At 53.2% G+C, this 19731-nt stretch overlaps 1 protein-coding gene across 2 annotated transcripts; it reads right to left on the bottom strand.

Moving 5' to 3' along the window:
* Positions 1–85: 85 nt before the first annotated feature.
* Positions 86–19323, bottom strand: tprb (translocated promoter region b, nuclear basket protein). Of its 2 annotated transcripts, none has more exons than XM_035524482.2 (50): positions 19140–19323; positions 18703–18807; positions 18554–18627; positions 18338–18434; positions 18136–18239; positions 17694–17858; positions 17498–17590; positions 17317–17397; positions 17136–17223; positions 16329–16457; positions 16141–16241; positions 14703–14900; positions 14305–14412; positions 13769–13998; positions 13514–13668; positions 13168–13310; positions 12836–12984; positions 12515–12677; positions 12202–12336; positions 11982–12122; positions 11664–11829; positions 11368–11528; positions 11082–11234; positions 10652–10972; positions 10373–10560; positions 10065–10212; positions 9807–9944; positions 9560–9691; positions 9349–9479; positions 9039–9249; positions 8769–8912; positions 8193–8391; positions 7914–8110; positions 7639–7712; positions 6969–7165; positions 6440–6724; positions 6206–6348; positions 6028–6108; positions 5756–5950; positions 5295–5462; positions 3679–3772; positions 3411–3571; positions 3275–3322; positions 3069–3157; positions 2823–2929; positions 2539–2637; positions 2090–2246; positions 900–1018; positions 488–574; positions 86–318 (listed from the first exon to the last, which is right to left on the bottom strand). In XM_035524482.2, exons 1-50 carry the CDS (start codon positions 19288–19290, stop codon positions 275–277), a joined length of 7047 nt encoding a protein of 2348 aa, XP_035380375.1. In that variant the 5' UTR covers positions 19291–19323; the 3' UTR covers positions 86–274. The 2 variants fall into 2 exon arrangements, with proteins under 2 accessions (XP_035380375.1, XP_035380376.1); XM_035524483.2 differs by having other exon boundaries at positions 2090–2225.
* Positions 19324–19731: the final 408 nt, after the last annotated feature.

Below are 19731 nucleotides of genomic sequence, written 5' to 3'. Positions count from 1 at the left end.
CAGTGAACGTTAGCCCAGGCAGCGAACCAGACACACCTGGTGACACTACGGCACATTTGTAGATAAAGTGAATGAGACTCTGTAATTTTTTATTTTAACCAGAGAAGGCCTTTATTATACACACATAAAATCAGCCCATAAAACATTAAACAAAGGGACACATGGTTATAATTAAACAACTCAAGCATCTGAACCAGAGATGTGATGGGAACTGTATTCGTCCAGTTTGTGTTGCAGTAGGGACCGGAATGACCGACACCTGCGGCAAGTTTTTTTACCGGGCAAAACGCCCTCGTACCCCCATAACTCCTAACCCATCTGCAAAAATAAACCAACAGGCACTTTTCAAGGCTGGAGATATTTACACAGAGATGCTTTTCAATAACAATTATAAGAATTTTACTCCCATCATTAAACATCAAACTCTACTCAAGTCTGGTTTGTGTTGCTTTGTTGACGTGGCACGGACTGGGAGTAATGGTTTTACCTCTCTTAAAGCCACGGGCAGCGCGCGCCCGAGTCCACTGTCTGCCCGACGCCACTCTGGCCTTGGCAGGCTGGCTGGTACTCGTGTCTGAGGGCACGTGAAGGTGTGTGTGCGCCCCAAAGAGGGTGAGGAGGAGACAAATTCAGAGGGGGATTGAGAAATCTGACAAACAAAAGCGTGTAACAGGTCACTGTGGTTACATCAAAGTAGGGCAGCCCATTAAAACCAGCACAGCCAGCGCCTGTCTGTGCCGGAGCGTGCATAGTCACGTGGGCTGGTTGTCTTTGGCCTGAAGGTTTTGTACAAACATCAGAACCATAGCCATGTTCAGGGTCTTGCAATGAACTGGGGCTGATACAAAGACAAGCACCTTACTGAAGGTGGACATGAGGAGGTGTGCATGCGTACGTACCTGCGGAGCTTGAAGAGGGTTCCTGGCTAGTTGAGGGCAAACTGGCTTCATCAGAGGGCTTTGCTGGCTCCTCAGCTTCTGTCTGGGACACAGGCTCCAGCGTGGCCTCAGCACTGCTTCTGTACACACACACACACACACACACACACACACACACACACACACACACACACACACACACACACACACACACACACACACACACACACACACACACACACACACACACACACACACACACACACACACGTAAGAGAGAAGCCCACTTCAAGCAAACCACATGCATAGTATCCAAAAAGTCAACACACAGTCCCCATTCCTAATTAACCAACAGAGGGTATACATGTGATGTCACAGTCGGTGGGAGTCACCACGGTCACGCCCACTGAGTGGCAGTGATGTTATTCCGCAATATCGCAAAAAACACACACATCTGAAATGGGACAGAGCTGTTGTGCATCTGCACAAACGGACTGTGTAAGAATTCAGAGCTGTTTTTATAGACCTTAAAGAAAAGAGAAAAAAGATGACAGAAAGCCAGTTAAGACAGCTCGCCAGATAACGTGGGAAACCTGGAAGTTAATGGAGAAACATTAAAGATCATGAACAAGATCTGAAGAATCTGTCAGATGTAACGGTAACATGGGAGGAGAGATTTTCCCTCCACAACTGTAACACTAGCTAGTTTGACAGTTTCCAAATAAAAGTTGCAATAAAATACAAACATTTGTACAAACCAACCCACACACAACCAGAATATCCACTGGTGTCACTTTAAATTCACCCCACCCATGTCTTCAGACTTTACGTAGTGTACGCCATATCCCCTGGTTACATGTAAACATCAGAAAGCCCGACTCCTGCTCCTGATGTCGGGTCCATAGACTATAGATTCTTTGGTCATTTGAACAGATCACTGCAGAGTCCAACCGCCTTTAATTTAAGCAAATCACTTGTTTTCATTCTTGGCTTTGCTGTTCCCCCTAGTGAACACAGCCATGTTGCAGAGTGTTTCACGACTGTGACATCAGCGCACACCCTCTGTACGTACAGCCAATAATAATCAATAACTAATTTCTCTTTACTATGAGGACCTCATGCAAAACAACAGACCAGAGTAAACTGAACTTAAGCAAGAGCACATGCAGAACAGAATGCGTGTAATTTCAAGGCAGTAATTCTGAGCTCACCCATCGCCCCCTGGCTCCAGGAGGTTACTGTGCTCCTCGCTGGCGCTGGGCCCAGGAGTAGATGTGCTCACCATGGGCACAGACTGGGAGGCGTGCTCTGTCACCTCTGAGGGGAGGGTCTCCGAAAACGCAGTCACTGATTGGACAGGGGAGAAAACTGAAAGGTTTGCCAGCAAATGAGAGGTAGAGAGAGAGAGAGAGAGAGACACAGACAGAACAGAAGGAGCGGCATCACAGTGAGTTGGTTAGGGCATAATTAAGGACTATGTCACTAGCCTAGTTAGATGCATAGCTTTCTTTAAATAAATGCTGCTAAATGTAGCATGTGCCATTTTTAAGGAACCAATTTTCCTTGTGGATTGAACAGGGCCCTAGTCATAATATGAAGAATGGTCGGGTGAAAGTGTGCATGACACGCATGTGTGAAAGTGTGCAACTACAGCACCTACCAGGCGCGGCCAACTGGAGAGGGGTGGTGGGGACGCTACGGGCCTCACACTCCTCGTCTGCGCCGGGCAGGAACAGGGGGCTGTCGTACAGACCCAGCCCTACACACACAGACACACATTAACCAGCCTTCCAGAATTAAATGACAGACACAAGCCCATGGACATGTGGACTCAGACATAAATGAGTTCCAGAGGATGGAGCTGTGGGGTTGGCGTCCAAACTAGTGTCACCGTGTTACAGGTGCAGCACAGCAGGGTGGGAGTGGGCGGGGAGGGCAGACTACCTCCTTGGGATGCCAGCTGACCAAGGTCCGAGTGAGAGGAGCTGGTCTGAGGGAGCTCGTCAGGGAGGCCAAAGCCAAATCGCGGCACCCCGGCTACCTGTGGAGAGCTTTCTCACACACACACACACACACACACACACACACACGTCAGCTCCACCTGTACATACACCAGCTGCTCAAAGCCACACAGCACCATCTGGGTGGTGTCGTCTGGGGTATGTGCTCCTGGACGGGAATGGGACTCACTGGATGGCGTCTGAGAATCCGTCTGAGCGGAGCGGCACGACCAACGTGGGTGTACTGGGAACCATACGGTCGTCCTCTTCAGAGAAGAGCTGCAGCAGGGAGAAGGGGATGAGGACACACACACACACGCGCGCGCACGCACACGCACACACACACACACACACACACACACACACACACACACACACACACACAAAACTACTCACTGCGCTGCTGGCTGGCCCTGGAGTCAGCTGGCGTCGGACAGGGACGCGCTGAGGATGCACAAACACAACTCTGTTGTTGATCACAAAGGCAAATGGTCACAAGGTCATAAATATTATTAATGTACTCATTAACTACCTGGACTTGAACAGGTGGACCCAGTTCCTGTGTGGGCGGGGCCAGGATGTTGAGTCGAGGGGGAAGCGGGTGTTGCAGTCTCCGTGGTGATGGCAGGGGGCGAGGAGCAGAGCTGGTAATGGGCGGCTCCGGGGAGAAGGACTCCAGTGTGCTGGACTCCACTAAAGGGTGAGAGGTGTTATTGTTGGCATCAGTTCTCCTGTCAGAACAGTCAACGCCTCAGTGAGGAACCCCCGAGACACAGCGGGAGCAGACAGAACGGGCTTACAGCTGGACGTCTGCGAGTCGGCCACACGCTGGGCGGCGTCCACTGTCCCCAAACTCTCCTCCCTCTCAGTGCCTGGGTCTGTAGCCTCAGGACCCTGAGAGACAGAGAAACACCACAAATCATATCAGGAAAGGGAGAGTTGGCCAAACACACGCACAGAACTGTCGTTACATCACTGGGTGGAATCACTTCATCTAATCGTCTCCCAAGACATAAGGTCTTTTTCCAGACAGGAAGTAGTGCATGAGGGTTGTCCTTGTCCGCAGACGTCTTCTCCAGACCCTCCCTGACTTCTCTGGACATGTGACAAACGTCACCAACCCACGTAATGGGAAACACATGGGGCAGGCTCGCAAACAGCTGCTGGGTTACTGGAGGAGCACGGAGGTCAGACTGGTTCACTGAAGTGAGTGGTTGTGTGTGTATTACATTGTGAGGCCTTCAGACTTGTAGGGAAGTACACAAGGATTCCAGAGGAACAGAACATTTCAGACAGTCATCAGTCATCAAGCAGGTTACTTGCACGGATTACAAAGGACCTTTGTCCGAATGTCCTGTTCCTCTCAAACCTCGTGTACACTGCATCTCTCCATGTTTTGACCACATCTACGTAAACATCACGCTCTATTTTCTGAGACTGGATTAAATCCACAATTTTAAACCTGTGAGGTGGATTCCAGACCAGTAAACAGGACACTCCGAATTCCTTCGGATTTCTTAGATTGCACAAACATTGGATCGGGAAAGTGTCAGTGAACTTAATCTAGCTCCACTAAACACCTGAAACACTCCCGTGTGACCACCAGGTGAAACTGGGAATCATTTTAAGGTCATCGATGTGTCAGATTTAGAGTGAGTGTGAGAGAGTGAGTATGTGTATTTTTACATACACACACACACACAGACACACAGCCTCAATTTGCTAGGGAGCAAGGAAGAAGGTCATGTGATCTGATGAGTCCAGATTTACCCCGTTGTAGAGTGATGGGCGCGTTCAGGATAAGAAGAGAGGTGGCTGAAGTGATGCACCCATCATGCCTAGTGCCTACCGTACAAGCCTGTGGGGGCAGTGCTATGATCTGGGGTTGCTGCAGTTGATCAGGTCTAGGTTCAGCAATGTTATGTGCCCAAAGAATGAGGTCAGCTGACTACCTGAATATACTGAACGACCAGGTTATTCCATCAATGGATTTTTTCTTCCCTGAAGGCACGGGCATATTCCAAGATGACAAAGCCAGGATTTATCAGGCTCAAATTGTGAAAGAGTGGTTCAGGGAGCATGAGACATCATTTTTACACATGGATTGGCCACCAAAGAGTCCAGACCTGAACCCCATTGAGAATCTTTGGGATGTGCTGGAGAAGACTTTTCGCAGTGGTCCAAATCTCCCATCATCAATACAAGAGCTTAGGGAAGTATTTATGCAACTCTGGACAGAAATGGATGTTGTGACATTGCAGAAGCTTGTGGAAACGATGCCACCGCGAATGCGTGCCGTAATCAAAGCTAAAGGTGGTCCAACGAAATATTAGTGTGTGACCTTTTTCTTGGCCAGGCGCATGCATATATGTGTGTGTGTGTGCGCGTGTGTGTGTGCGTGTGCGCGCGCGCGTACCTCCTGGTCGTCTCCCTCATAGCCCTCGTTGGGATCTCCACTGCCGCTTCCCTCGTTGCTCTCCTCTCCTTCATCCCCGATTCCTCCTTCATCATCATCATCCTCCTCCTCCTCTTCCTCATCCTCTCCTTCTTCTTCTTCTTCTTCATCCTCCTCCTCCTCATAGTCCTGAAACAGTACAGACAGCTCAAGCTGCTAGAACGACCACAACTGGCTCAGAGAGATCAGAGGGCGTCTCCTCTGAGACCCTGTGGGGCTTTACAGTCAGTAGGCAGTAAGATTCAACCTTTTAGTTTAGTTTAAGGGTCTTGTTCAGGGGCTCAGCAGCAAGTAGGCAGTGGTGGGACTTGAACCTTCTGATTACTAGTCCAGTATCTTCACCACTGAGACTCCACTGAACACCAACCATACAGGCCACAGAGGCGCGTGATCTAGGTGGCCACACGTGTGCTGACCCTCACCTGCTCCTCCTCATCTGTCTCCTCCTGCTCTTCCTCGCTTTCTGAGTCAGTGATGATGACGATGACCTTCTCGCCAGGCTCCTCCTGGCTGTGTGCCGCTATGGGCCTCTGAGTCAGGAGCAGCTCCACAGGGATGGACCTGGTGACTGTGGGCTCCACGTCCACCTCCTCGAGACTGGGGTAGTTCTCCAGCTCCTACACGCACACACTCATGATTCAAAGGCATATACATGGTCTTTAACACTGAGAATCTTTCCAGAACACACACTAACTTCAGCTATGTCGGGGGTGTCCTGACTCTCTAATGGAACTAGGCTCTCAGCCTCAGCGCTGTCTTCAGCAAGAATCTCCTCCTTCAGAGAGGGAGAGAGAGAGATGAACACAGTCACTCATCAAACCTCCCTATTCACTAATCAGCCCCGGTCCCTCAGCCGCTGCCCCTAGTGTCACCTCCAGGCCCAGTCTCTGCACACGCAGCTTCTTGGAGATGGGGGGCTCACTGGGCTCCTCCTGAAGCTCCGCCTCCAGACCCAGGCTCTCTGGCTCCTCCTCCCGTGGCCTCTTGCTCAAAGCGCTGCCAGACGTGGCCGACACTGCAGAGCACAGGAGTTAAACAAAGTCCCCTCAGCACTTTGGGGTGAGCTCTCCCAAAACCTCAGGAAGGGCACTCCCCTCTCAGCTCACCTGTTCCAAACACTGCGGTGGACGTGGAGGGTCTCTCCACCTGCGAGGTGCTGGGCGTGGCCTCCATCATGACCGCCGCGGCAGCCGTGACGGGCGGTGGGGGCTCCTGAGTGGTTGGCTCGGCAGCAGGGGGCTGGCTCTGCTGCTGGGTGGGCTGGACGAAGGCAGTGGTCTGGCTCTGCTGCAGGCCCAGCACAGGCTGCGCTGTCAGGGTGGTCTGAACGTTGGGGCTGGTGGAGCGCACTGAGCGCACATGGTCCACGGCCCCCTCCCCCGACCCCAGGGCTGGAACAGGCCATGTGACCAGTACGGTTACCATTAGCCCTTCATAATAAACACCTCCCACCAGTCAAAGACCTAACAATTCAACACCTCCCACCAAACACCCAACTAAAACCCATTTATGCATTTATAATTCAGCGAAAGGCTCAAACAAAGGTTATCAGAAGCTTTTAGAACACGAAATGTCCCAAACGCTGCCGACGCTGAACGGCTACAAACAGGGAGGTTCACTGGTCTGCTCACTCACAGTCCTGTGTCTCCAGCTGGGTGGTGGGCATGACCGTGGCGGTGGGGGTGGGCGTGGGCACAGGGGCTGGGGTGATCATGGGCTTGATGCTGGCCCGTGGCGTGGGCTTGTTTCCTGGGGTGGCGGGAGGCTTGCTGGGGGTAGCTGCCAGGGGCGTGGGCTTTATGTTGGCCGTGGGAGGCTCCGAGGAGCTTGCGCTGAGGACACAAAACACACGGAAGACACTAAGCTGTAAACACAAATACTAAGGATGAACTTTTTTTTTTTTTTAAATAAAGAAGTAAAAAGTATTTTTTTTAATAGCAAAACTTGCCCCCGAAGAGTTTCAAAACACTTTACAACTAAGTAAATGACAAATAGAAAAGATATAAAGTGAACTAAAAAAAATAAAATAAATTATTTGGAATAAATCCTAAAGTTCAGTGAAAAGCCCACTGCACGTTAAGAGTGTGTGCTGTTAATGGCGCATGAAAGCCAGTCTCAGTGTACTCCAGCTGGCAGGGACCCCACACGTGCACGCACAGTGTTGCATTATCACGGCTCCCCACACACCAGAACCACGAAACCAACACTACCACACCCCCCAAATACACCTGTGCAGAAAGCAGGGAGACTGTGGGTCAGGAACAGACTGGACTGGACTGGGCAGCCCTGGCCCAGTGGGCCGTACCTTCCTCGTTCTGCGGCTGGTGTCGGCTTCAGCGAGATCTGCCGCTGTTCTGCACCTCTCTGCTGGTCCTGGGTCTGATGACACACAACAGCGGGTCAGAACCAGACAAAGGGCCACATAGCCGCACTGAATGAGGCTTGAACATGGCACACGTGGGGAGAATCTGTGTGTGTAAATTGCAAAACCAAAATATGCGTGCGCGCATGCACATTGCGTTGTTAGCGCCGTTCTGGGGCCTCGTCCCTCTGCTCCCAGTGTGTGGGCACGTGCATTACCTTGCTAGCACCCTGCTCAGTGGTCTCATCTCTCTGCTCCCCATGTCTCTCCTGTTGCTCACGCAGGTCTCGCAGCTCCTTCTCCTGGCGGCTGAGACGTCCCTCGTACTGGGAGCGCAGCGCGTTCACGCGCACCTCCAGCTCCTCCCGCTGCTGCCTCAGCTCCTCCTTCTCCTTCACCAACTGGGCCTTCACGTCTGCCGGGAGAGACGTCGCACGTGAGCGCCACGGCTGAGAACCGACCTGGGGTCAGCCTGGCGCCGTGTGTCTGAGGCTCACCCACGAGCTGGTTGATCTTCTGTTTGGCCCCCATGATGGCCTTCCTGGTCCTCTCCTCTTTCTCAGCCAGCTGCTGACGGAGACGCTCCTCCTGGCCACATTTCTCCTGCAGCTCCTGGCGCATGTGCGCTAGTTCCCCCTGCAGGCGGGACGCCTGCTCCTGCAGGGTGCGATTCTCAGCCTCGCGCTCCCCGACCACCTGCAGGGTCGACCGTGGTTACACTCAAGAACAGAGCTGTGTAACAATATCTCCTGTGGCGTAATCTGGCATGAGGGATTACGGGGAATTAACCCCTCACCGATACGTCCCAATGAAGCATCAGCCACTCAAACAAAAAAATAACGCACAAAAAAGACATAACGTACAAGAGATCTTAAAAATAATAGATCATAAAAATACAAAAATAGTTTTACTAGGAATCTTGTTGTTTTTTATATGAGGTACTTTTACAAACTATTACTGCTAACACCTGGAAAATATGAAACAGATGTGACCACTGAAGTTAACCAGGGGAGATTTCCCCCCCACCCCCACACTGCTAGCGTGGCCAAGTGTGCAGGAGGGCGTCGACTCACTCTGTTGAGCGCCTCCAGCTGGGCCTCCAGCTCCCTGATCTTCGTCTCTGATTGGCTGAGGGATTCTCGGAGACCCTGGAGCTCATTAGCTGCGGTCTGTTGAGCCTCCTGGTCCTGGACAGGTGTTGCCGCGGCAGCCAGCATCTGAGCGACAGGACAGAGTGCAGGACTTTCAAAATATCATCAACAATGCTGACCGACTCGATGCAGTGTAAACAGGTCACAGGTCGGAGGTCACCAGACATTAGTGGTTGTGGGTCTCGAACTCGCCTTGCTGTGCTCCACCCGGAGCTCCTCGTACTGGGTCTTGTAGCGGCGACCGATCTTCTTGACCTGCATGATGGTCTTCACCTTCTCCTGGATGTTCTGGGTCTTGGCTTCCAGCTCCTTCTTCAGGAGGTCCCTTTCGGCGGTGGCCTTGCCAAGGTCCCCGCGCAGGTTCTGCACCTGAGACTGGAGCGTTGTGACTGCCTGGCCGCTCCTGCAGGCCAGAGAGGAGAGACAAGGCACGGTCACTTCATACAGCTCTGCACGCAAGGTCAGCCAAGGTCAGGGGGTTTAAGCATGCGGGGTTCTCCACCGGGCCGTCTCCGCCTTCAGCCGGCCGGCCTCCTCGCTCAGCTGCTGTATCCGTTTCAGGTTAGCCTCCTTCTCAGAGCTCAGACGCTTGTACTCCTCGGGGTCCGTGTCCTTCTGTTGACTCACCAGGTGCTGCAGAGACAAGCCAGAGGTCAGCTAACTGTCTCCAGGGTGACGGCAGAGCAGCAGGGTGGCGTGTGCGAGGTGCTGACCTGCGTGCGGGCTTTCCAACGCTTCAGGTCCTCTTCCAGAAGTTTCTTCTCAGCCTGAAGCATTCCGCTCTTCTCGCTCAGCTCCGCGTTCGACTCCTGCATGGGCAAGATGTCCGACTCCAGCTTGTGTACCTGAGCGAGGTGAGAAACGCACTGTTTACACACACTGCGGCGTGGCGCTGTGACCCGGCCCGCGTGCCACACCCCCGCGGCAGACCACCAGCCCCTGTGCTCGTGCGCCCTCTACCTTGGCTTGAGTTTGCTGGAGTTCCTGTTCCAGTTTCTGCTTCTCGTCTCGCAGCTCCTTGTTGGTCTCCACCAGCACGTTCATGGTCTCCGTCTTCTTCATCAGCTCGTCGTGCTGGGCCAAGGTCCTGGAGGTTACCTGGGTCAGAGGTACCAGATCACAGGAGTACATCATGAGTGGACAGACCTGCGTCCATTCCCCCTGGCAGACGTACGTGTGTCCTCTCCATCTCTGCGTCCCCCATCTCTGCAGACGTACCTGTGTCCTCTCCCTCTCTGCGCTGAGTGTGTCCTGTAGCTCCTTTAGCTCCCTCTCCAGGTGTTCCACACGTAGTCTGTGTCTCAGACTCTCGCTCTGAGCCACCTCGAAACGAGACTCTGCTATCTCCTTCTCCCGACGTACAAACCTGCACGTGCGCACACACAGAAAAAAGGTGACAAATCATGGATGACACCGATCTGGAGGATGAAGGTATGCGGAGGAAGAAGACTAAAACTAAATGGACGGAACATTCCGTGACAGTGAGTGTGAGACTGGAGGAGGAGTGGAAAAGAGGAGGCTCTCACTGGAGGACCTCGAGGATCTGCTCTTGAGACCTGCCCTCCTCGGACAGAGAGGTGTTGAGTGAGCTCTGCGGGACGGCCTGCTGGAGCTGTGATGCCATGCTGCCACTAAGAGTCTGGAGCTGGTCGTGGAGAAGATCATTCTGCCTCTGCAAGTCTTCACAGCGCGACTCTATCTTGGTCCGCTCGTCCTGACACACACACACAGCTTGTGTTCAGCGCTTCCACAGAGCCATGCCTTTTAAAAACTACCCTTCCTGGCACACATGAGCATATGTGTACCTTCAGGAGCCTCTCCTGCTCCTCCCAGGAGATGCGGGCCTCCAGTAGCTGTGCGCCCACCCTCTGCAGCCTGTCCTCCAGCTGCTGGCGGAGCTGCGCAGCCTGGAGGGCCTGGGCCTTGGCCGTCTGCAGCGCCTCCACGTCGGCCGCGTGGAGCACCATCTCTCGCTCATACTTGTCCTGGGCCTCGGCGGCCAGCCGTGCCTGCTCTTGCCTGTCCAGCAGGGATTGCTGCTCCTGGGCCGAGCACACCGTCGCCCTCTGCTGGGCGTCCTGGAGCTCAGCCTGCAGACGGCTCACGCTGCTCCGGAGCTCGCTCACCTGACCGGGGAGAACGCGACAGAGTGTTTGGAAGCGGCGTCTCCAGATGACCGCCCTGAAAACAAGACCAAAACAGAGAGGAGGAAATGGAGAGAGAGGGAGGCCAGACCTGCTCCTCCATAGCTGCTAAAGCCTTCTGCTTCTCTTCCTGGATTTCCTGCTTCTGCTTTTCAGCTTCTAGAAGCTTCTGTTCCAGATCTCGCTGCCGTTCCTGCGCCTCGGTCACCTGCTTCTCCACGGAGGACCTCACCTGCTCGGTCACCTGACCGTGTGCATGTGGAGAGAGAGAGAGAGAGACCACAATCGTTAGATCAATGCTGGTTGAACAAATTTCCTGTTCCTCTCCAACACACATGGTGAACAGTTCCACCCATTGCACACGGTGGGTGCTGCACCTGTTTCTCCTTGTCCAGAGCCTCCTCCAGACTCACACACATGGCTCTGTACTGCTCCACGGAGGCTGTGGCACTCTTCAGCCTCTCAGCCTGCTCCTCCGCCCTGCCCTCCGCCTGCTTCAGACGGGTTCTCAGTGCCTCCACCTCTCCACCCCGCTGCCCTGCACCACCACACAGAGGAAACACACAAGACCCCAGGTTTATCCCCAACACCAAGACAGGGGTGCTGGACCTCTGACTCTCTCCATCAATCTGATCTCAAAGTGAAGTGTGGAGCACGTGTGCACGCGTGTCACCTGCGAGGCCGGGGGGTGTGGCAGGCGTGGCCACGCCCCCCTCCCTGCGGCTCAGCTCCTCCTGGAGGGCAGAGAGCTCCTGTTGGGTGACCAGCAGCTGGTCTCTGGCCCTCTGGTGTAGTGCACACTGAGTCTCCAGCTGCTTCTTAACATCCATCAGCTGCATCTGAGGACAGAGACACCCGCATGAGACCCTGACCTAGGGTTAGTCCCTCCCTGACCTAGGGTTAGCTCCCACATGACGATGGCTGAGCACGTACTTAAGGCTTACACAGAGGGAGTCTACAACAGACGACCAGGAGAGATGGAGGTGCTTACGTCCTGATTGCGGCCCTGGATGTGTCTCTGCTCCACCTCGTGCTCCACCCTCTTCTGCAGCAGGGTGATCTCTCTCTCCTGCTTCTCCACCTGTGCCGTCAGCCGCTGGCGCGTCTCTGTCTCTGAGCGCTCAAGGGTGGCCTGCAGGGCAGCAGAAAGACGCTCAAACAAACAAACAAAAACCATCAAACAAACAAAGTGAAGGGTCAGCCTGCTCCACCTGGATGGCCTTGAGGTTGGTGAGCAGGAGGTTCTGGCTGCGCTGCTGGGTTTGGAGAGACTCTCTCTCCTGGGTCAGCCTGCAGTCGGACAGCTTCAGCAGGTCCCGCTCCTTCTGCAGGGCCTCCGCACGGGACTGAGGGGCAGGGCAGCACGCACGCACACACACACGCACACACACCTCACTATCGCTCAAAAGGCTACAGCACCCTATGACAGACCAGCCAAGACGGAGACTTGGGCAAGTAAACGGGCAAATAAACACTGAAGACTGAGAGACGAGCGCATGCAAGAGCGAGAGAGAGCGTGCTCACTTCAGCCATGGTGAGCTTGTCGGTGGCAGCACGCAGGTCTTCTGTGAGGGTGTGGATGGTCTTCTCACTCTGGTGTCCAGCAGTGGCTTGCTTCTGGACCTTCTCCCTCAGAGAGGAGATCTCTTTACGGTAACCCTCCACGTTATCCTGTAGCATCTCGTACCTGACACACACACACACACACAAACACACGTACTATAAACCTCCGGTAGATCTGTAAAAAACTGACTGTGTGCTGTAAAAAACTGGCTGTGTTTGCTGAGAGCACTAGCACGTGTGTCTGTCTGTCTGTGCGTGCGTGTGTTGGGAGGCCCACCCCACCGTTTGGAGGCAAACTCCAGCTGTGTGGAGATCCTGGTGTTCTGGGAGCGCAGCTCTGACACCTGTGCCTGCAGCTTCTCACAGTGTTCATTCAGAACCTTCTCACTGTCTGCCCGCTCCTGTTTATATGTCACAAACACCTCCTGGAGCTACACACACACACACACACACACACACCGTTAAAGCTGTTCTTAAGTTGTGATGTGTGTGCAGTATCCCTGACCACCTTGGTCTTTGACTTTTCACATTGTGAACAGCTCTCTTCTGCCCTATAGTGCTCTGACAGACAAACACCACACAACAATTCATCAAGTTTACTCCCCCTGACACACCTGCTTCAGGGCAGCCTTGGCCTCTATGGTCTCCGTGGACACCGTTGCCGTGGTGACGAGCCCAGTGGGTGTGGCGGTGGTGGGCGTGACTGCAGGGGAGCGGCGGGGGGTGGAGGTGAGGGAAAACTCCTCCGGAGTAGAACCTGTGGGAGAATGTTGAGCTGCTAAAGGCCCAGAGCCCACACAGTGTGTGTGTGTGTGTGTGTGTGTGTGTGTGTGTGTGTGTGTGTGTGTGCGTGCGCGCGTACACCTTGCAGGAGAAATCCCAGGCATAAAGATGTAGTATATATAGACCTTATGAAAAAGTCTGTGTGTAGACCTTGCGAAGAGGTGCGTGTGCGTATACCTTGTGGAGCTCCGGTTGCCTGGGCCAGTTGGATACGGTACGCGTCTCTCTGGCGCACGATGGACTCGACCAGCTGCATGTGGTGGACACGCTGCTGTCTCAGCTGGGCCAGCTCACACTGGGCCTTCTCCAGACTGCCGTGGAGCTGACTACACCTGCACGCGCGCACACACACAGGCACACGAGAGGTTGGGGTCTGTTCAAATTCACCTCTGCCTTTTCATCTGATGACGTCATCAGCCCTCACACACTTGCCTGCTGTCCTGCGCCTCTAGCTCGCCCTGCTCCTGCTGCTGGCCCAGCTCGCGCAGCGTCACTAGGAGGCGCTGGTTTTGCTGCTGCAGCTCCTCCACACTGCGGAAGGTGACCAGGTGCTGGGAGATCACCTGAGAGGAGCTGCTCACGTCTGCCGAGCTCACATCATCGTCCTCACGCAGGACGTGGTTCCCACGCGCCTCCTCCAACTCAATCAGCAGGACCCGCACCTGAGAGCGAAAGAGTGAGTGAGTGTGTGTATGTGGGGAGGGGTTTGAAACAATGAGAAAAGGAGCAGAAAGAGAGGGGCTGGGAGCATAAGGACAGAGATAGGGATAGAGAGAGAGAGAGAGAGAGAGAGAGAGAGAGAGAGAGAGAGAGAGAGAGAGAGAGAGAGACTCAGGACAGTGAGCAGGTAGGTCATAGGTGTGTTAGGTGTCAATTCTGTGCACACTGACAGCTGCTGCCGTTTTGGGATTTAGAGACACTTTAAGGGCGACCAGCAGGCAGGCAGCAGACAAGACGCCAGACCTCACCTGCTGAGCCAGGTCGGCCAACTGCAGCTCCACCCTCTGCTTCTCTCGCTCCACAACACTCCAGCGCTTGTTGGCCTCGTCCGTTTCCCTCTGCAAGCGCTGCACCTCCTGTCAGGGTGAAGAAAAGCCTGACTAAGCCACGACCTCTGACCGACCTCCACCTGAGCCAGCACGTAGTTACTGCCAAGCCAAAAATTACAACGGCACCACGTGCAATTACTGCAGTAACATGAAATAAAAGCATCCCATAATGCACTTTACAATGATTACATGCATATTAATTAAGCATATGTTTACATACTCAGCAGATTAACCAATAGGATTAAAGCCCCATTCACATGGCACTAGTCCTGCTCATGTGAACTGAAGTTGGCCCCCCACGCCCCCAACCTCCTGACCTGCATGGCCTGCTCCAGCCGGGCTGACAGGCTGGCCACAGACTTCTGGGCGCGCTCCAGCTCCTCCCTCTGCCTCTTCAGCATAGGGGCCTTGGCCTCCACCTCCCGCACCACCTCGTCCAGGCACTTGTTCACACGTTTGTTCTCCACCCTCTCGAGCTGGAGCTGCTTCTGCAACTCCACGGACACGGCGTAGAGCTGCAGGATGGGCGGAGGAGCAGGACAGTGAGACGTGTCCCACCCAGCCCCGCACACACACGCACACACACACACCCCCACCCTCTCTGACCTTACACACACACACACCCCCACCCTCTCTGACCTTACACACACACACACCACCACCCTCTCTGACCTTACACACACACACACCCCCACCCTCTCTGACCTTACACACACACACACCCCCACCCTCTCTGACCTTACACACACACACACCCCCACCCTCTCTGACCTTACACACACACACACCACCACCCTCTCTGACCTTACACACACACACACCCCCACCCTCTCTGACCTTACACACACACACACCCCCACCCTCTCTGACCTTACACACACACACACCCCCACCCTCTCTGACCTTACACACACACACCCCCACCCTCTCTGACCTTACACACACACACCCCCACCCTCTCTGACCTTACACACACACACACACCCCCACCCTCTCTGACCTTACACACACACACCCCCACCCTCTCTGACCTTACACACACACACCCCCACCCTCTCTGACCTTACACACACACACCCCCACCCTCTCTGACCTTACACACACACACCCCCACCCTCTCTGACCTTACACACACACACCCCCACCCTCTCTGACCTTACACACACACACCCCCACCCTCTCTGACCTTACACACACACACCCCCACCCTCTCTGACCTTACACACACACACCCCCACCCTCTCTGACCTTACACACACACCCCCACCCTCTCTGACCTTACACACACACACCCCCACCCTCTCTGACCTTACACACACACACCCCCACCCTCTCTGACCTTACACACACACACCCCCACCCTCTCTGACCTTACACACACACACCCCCACCCTCTCTGACCTTACACACACACACCCCCACCCTCTCTGACCTTACACACACACACCCCCACCCTCTCTGACCTTACACACACACACCCCCACCCTCTCTGACCTTACACACACACACCCCCACCCTCTCTGACCTTACACACACACACCCCCACCCTCTCTGACCTTACACACACACCCCCACCCTCTCTGACCTTACACACACACCCCCACCCTCTCTGACCTTACACACACACCCCCACCCTCTCTGACCTTACACACACACCCACCCTCTCTGACCTTACACACACACACACAGACACACACACACACACACACACACACACATAGACACACTCTCTGACCTTACACACACACACAGTACCTCTGTGATCTTCATGTCTGGCTTCATCTTGACCACAGCCACGGCTGTGGGAGACATGGTGGTCAACTGCTCCTCCACCACCGACGTGGACGCGGGACCCACTGCCAAAAAACAAACAAACATGTAAACAAACCAGCAAATTAATTCCCCCTGCAGAGGCGGAGCGTTGGACTGTGGACGGGGCTTACTGTCCGACAGCAGTTGGTTGGCTGTGTCGAGCTCCGCCTCCAGGCTGCTGACTCGCTCGTTCAGCTCGCTGACTTCCCTCTGCTTATTGGTCTCCAGCTCACACATCTTCTCCTCCAGGGCTCTGTGGGCTGGACACACAGTTCACCCATCACATGGCAACACCCTCCCAGACCCCCCCCACACCTCTGCCAAACATGGTGATACAGCGCTGACAATTAGCAAACTGACTACAAGACAGTTTCAAAACATCTGGCATGAAGAACACTTCTGCAGTCAGGACATTCACCTCTGAACGAGACTTTAAACAAACTTTTTGTACTGCTGATTCAACACACAGTGGCACTTTATATCCAACTTCACCATGCGTACGAATCTACACACAACCCACAGCATATTAACAGTTTTCTTTCCTGGACTTTACTATAGTTTGGCACTCAACAGTCTCCTTTGAGCCAAGCTCCGACACCTGGACATGGGAGGAGTCAGATCAGAGGTCTGCTCCCCTCACCCAGGGTTCCCACTCCATGTCAAACTTCAAATTCCTGGAATTTTCCCTGACTTTCACTGATGAAAAAAGCCAAATTTCCACAAACTATTGCCTTTGCTAAATGGGCACAGAAAAATCAAGTAACTAACAACCACTCACACAATATTGGAAATGTGTGAAATATAAACATTTTGTTAAACGGCAACAGAAATGTAAAAATGCTGCAAACAAAATCCCCCAATATTCCAAAAAAACATCTGAAATTCCATGACTTTCCATGTCTGGAATAGACTGCAAGATTCCCTGGAATGTTACTCACCTTCTCCCGCCTCCTTAAGGAGTTTGTGCAGCTCCTCCATGGCCTGTCTCAGCTCCTCACTCTTAGCCTCCGCGTCGGCCGCAGCGCCCTAGCAACGCACCACACACACACTCCATTCGTGTCCACGCTGAATACTGAACTATAAACCACAGAGCTCTGAAGCCCAGCAGGTGGGCTTTACCTTGTAGAGGTTGGACAGCTTGATGTTGGCATTCAGCTCATTCCTGAACTTCTCTTCCAAACTGGCTTGCTGCTCCTTGGCCTAAGCGAGGAACCCTGGTGTTAGTAACAAGTGGCTTGTTCGGCAATGAGGTGGAAGGGCATCACCTCGGTAACCGCAACAGGCAGACAGCAGCGCTCACCTCTTTTAGCTTGCCAATCATGTCCTCAGTCTGCTTCTGAAGGTTCTCACTGGAGGACTTCAGACTGGCCACATGGTCCTGTAACCGGGCAACCTGAAGACCGAACAAAAAAAACAAAAAAACCAGCATGAAGGAGACCGGGTGTGCCAATGGAGGACAGCTCTGCCGAGATGTCTGCAAAGGACTGCGCATCTACCTCGTCCTCTTTGGTGCTCAGACTGCACTTCAGCTCCAGGACCTCGCTGCCCTTCTGGCGGGAGAGCGTGAGCAGATCCTCACGCTTGGTCTTCAGCTCATCGCTCAGCCAGGTCACCTGACCCTGCAGCAACTCCCTCTCCTGGTCCATGCGTCGCTCTTTGTACTGCAGGGACATAGACAGAGATGGGTCTTCATGCAGTTTGCGTGATTTGGGGCACGTGTGTCCCGAGCACTTAGGACATCAGTCCTTCCTGGACATGCAGTTTCAGTTAAACAAACAAACAGCAACTGGCCAATCACAGCAGAAACCACAGACACACGCTAAATGCTTTGGATCAGCACAAACGCATGATCTGCCGCTGTTGGTATATGTCCAGAGAGCTACTGAACTGTACGAGGTCACAGACGTCAGAGTTCACAGGCATCCCGGAGGTGCATACCTTGATGGAGACCTCAGATGCCTCAGACTCCTCCAGCTTCAACTGTAGCTGCATTCTTGCAGCGTTCACCTCTGCTAGTCTGTCGTTAAGTTGTTTCAAGTCCTCTGAAGAAAGAAGAAATCTAAATGTCATCATTTTTGGTCTCACGCACGCGTCCAACATGTTTACAGTCAACACACACGTGTTGCGAAGACGGCCTTACCACTCTGGTTCTCCACCTCCTGAGACCTTCTCTCCAGCGTACGCACGAGCTCTCTCTTCTCGGCCTCCAGCTCATCCTTGGCTTTAGAGAGCTGATTCTGCAATAAAACGCAAACACGTCAGCCATGTCCGAGAAACGGAAAGGTCTGCACAAAAACGTCCTCAGGCGCGGACACACAGAACCGTAGGTGACCTCGTCATCCCTGAAGCAACGCACCTGCTGCGCCTCCAACTTCGCGCGGGACGCCTCGTGCTCCTTGGCCTTCTCGCGCAGACACCTGAGCTCCTCATCTGTAAACAAAAACAAGTTCTTACGACGCCACGCGACGCACGGCGGCGGGCCGTGAGCACGAGACGGCGGCTTACCGAGCTTCGCAAACTCCTCCTGGAGTTTATGATGTTCTTTCGTTACTGACACACATTGGTCTCGGCTTTGTGCGCACCGCTTCTCCAAATCGAAGTACTGTTGTTCTAAATAAAAGCAACATGTTTCTTTAAAGCGGACCGTAAGACAGACAGTGGTCGGACTATTGGGAATAAGACCTACCTCTCCCGGCTAACGTTAGGCCTGTTTACACAGAGCTGTCATGTGTACAAAACAGTCCGTTCAGAGTTTTACTTTAACACCTAGCAGTCTGCACTTACTTTACTATAACCTATAGCACATAATTAACTATAACACACAACTAATTACAACACATTAACTGTGTACGCTAGCCAGCTAGCCACCGTGCTAACCTACACACCACAACTTTACCACAGGATAGCTAGGTTAGCATTAGAATCCTGGGTGAGGGGCTTACCGCTGTCCACCCGGAGCTGCTCATGGTGGGCTTTCAGATAATCGATCTCACTTTGCTGATCCGTTAAATATTTCTCCAGTTTACTCTGAACGGCCTTGGGAAGTTTAGATATCTCGGCGCGCTCTAATATTTGTTGCAGCACTGCCGCCATTTTTCCCCGCTCAAGCGCGCCCTCCTGCGGCGTGTTCTACTTTATACGCAGGTTAGTCTGTGCGGCGTTCAGCGCCGCCTACTGGCCTGGAGGTTCACTGCAAATTTACATTGAGCAGACAAATTTACATTGAGCAGTGCTTTGTTATTTACTCATAGAACACATCCTAGCACAGTACAGCAGGTCAGAGTCCAAGATACCAATGAACTAGAATACTGTAGAATACAGGGATGACTGCTGATGCATAGGAGTGCAAAATACATAAAGTCCATCTTAAACAATGATACGTGTAATAAACAATAAGTACTAAAGTTTGTTAAATAACATCAGTGTAATAAACAATACCCTACAATAAGTACTAATTTATCATGAGGTAAATCATGAGGTAAAGAAGTACATCACTAGGGTTAAACCTAATCCCAACACTAACAATAGGGTTAA

The sequence above is a fragment of the Electrophorus electricus genome, chromosome 7 (assembly GCF_041902795.1).
Source record: "Electrophorus electricus isolate QZ-2024a chromosome 7, ASM4190279v1, whole genome shotgun sequence".
In the NCBI taxonomy this organism is placed as follows: domain Eukaryota; kingdom Metazoa; phylum Chordata; class Actinopteri; order Gymnotiformes; family Gymnotidae; genus Electrophorus; species Electrophorus electricus.
This window is presented reverse-complemented; position numbering and strand designations above follow the sequence as displayed.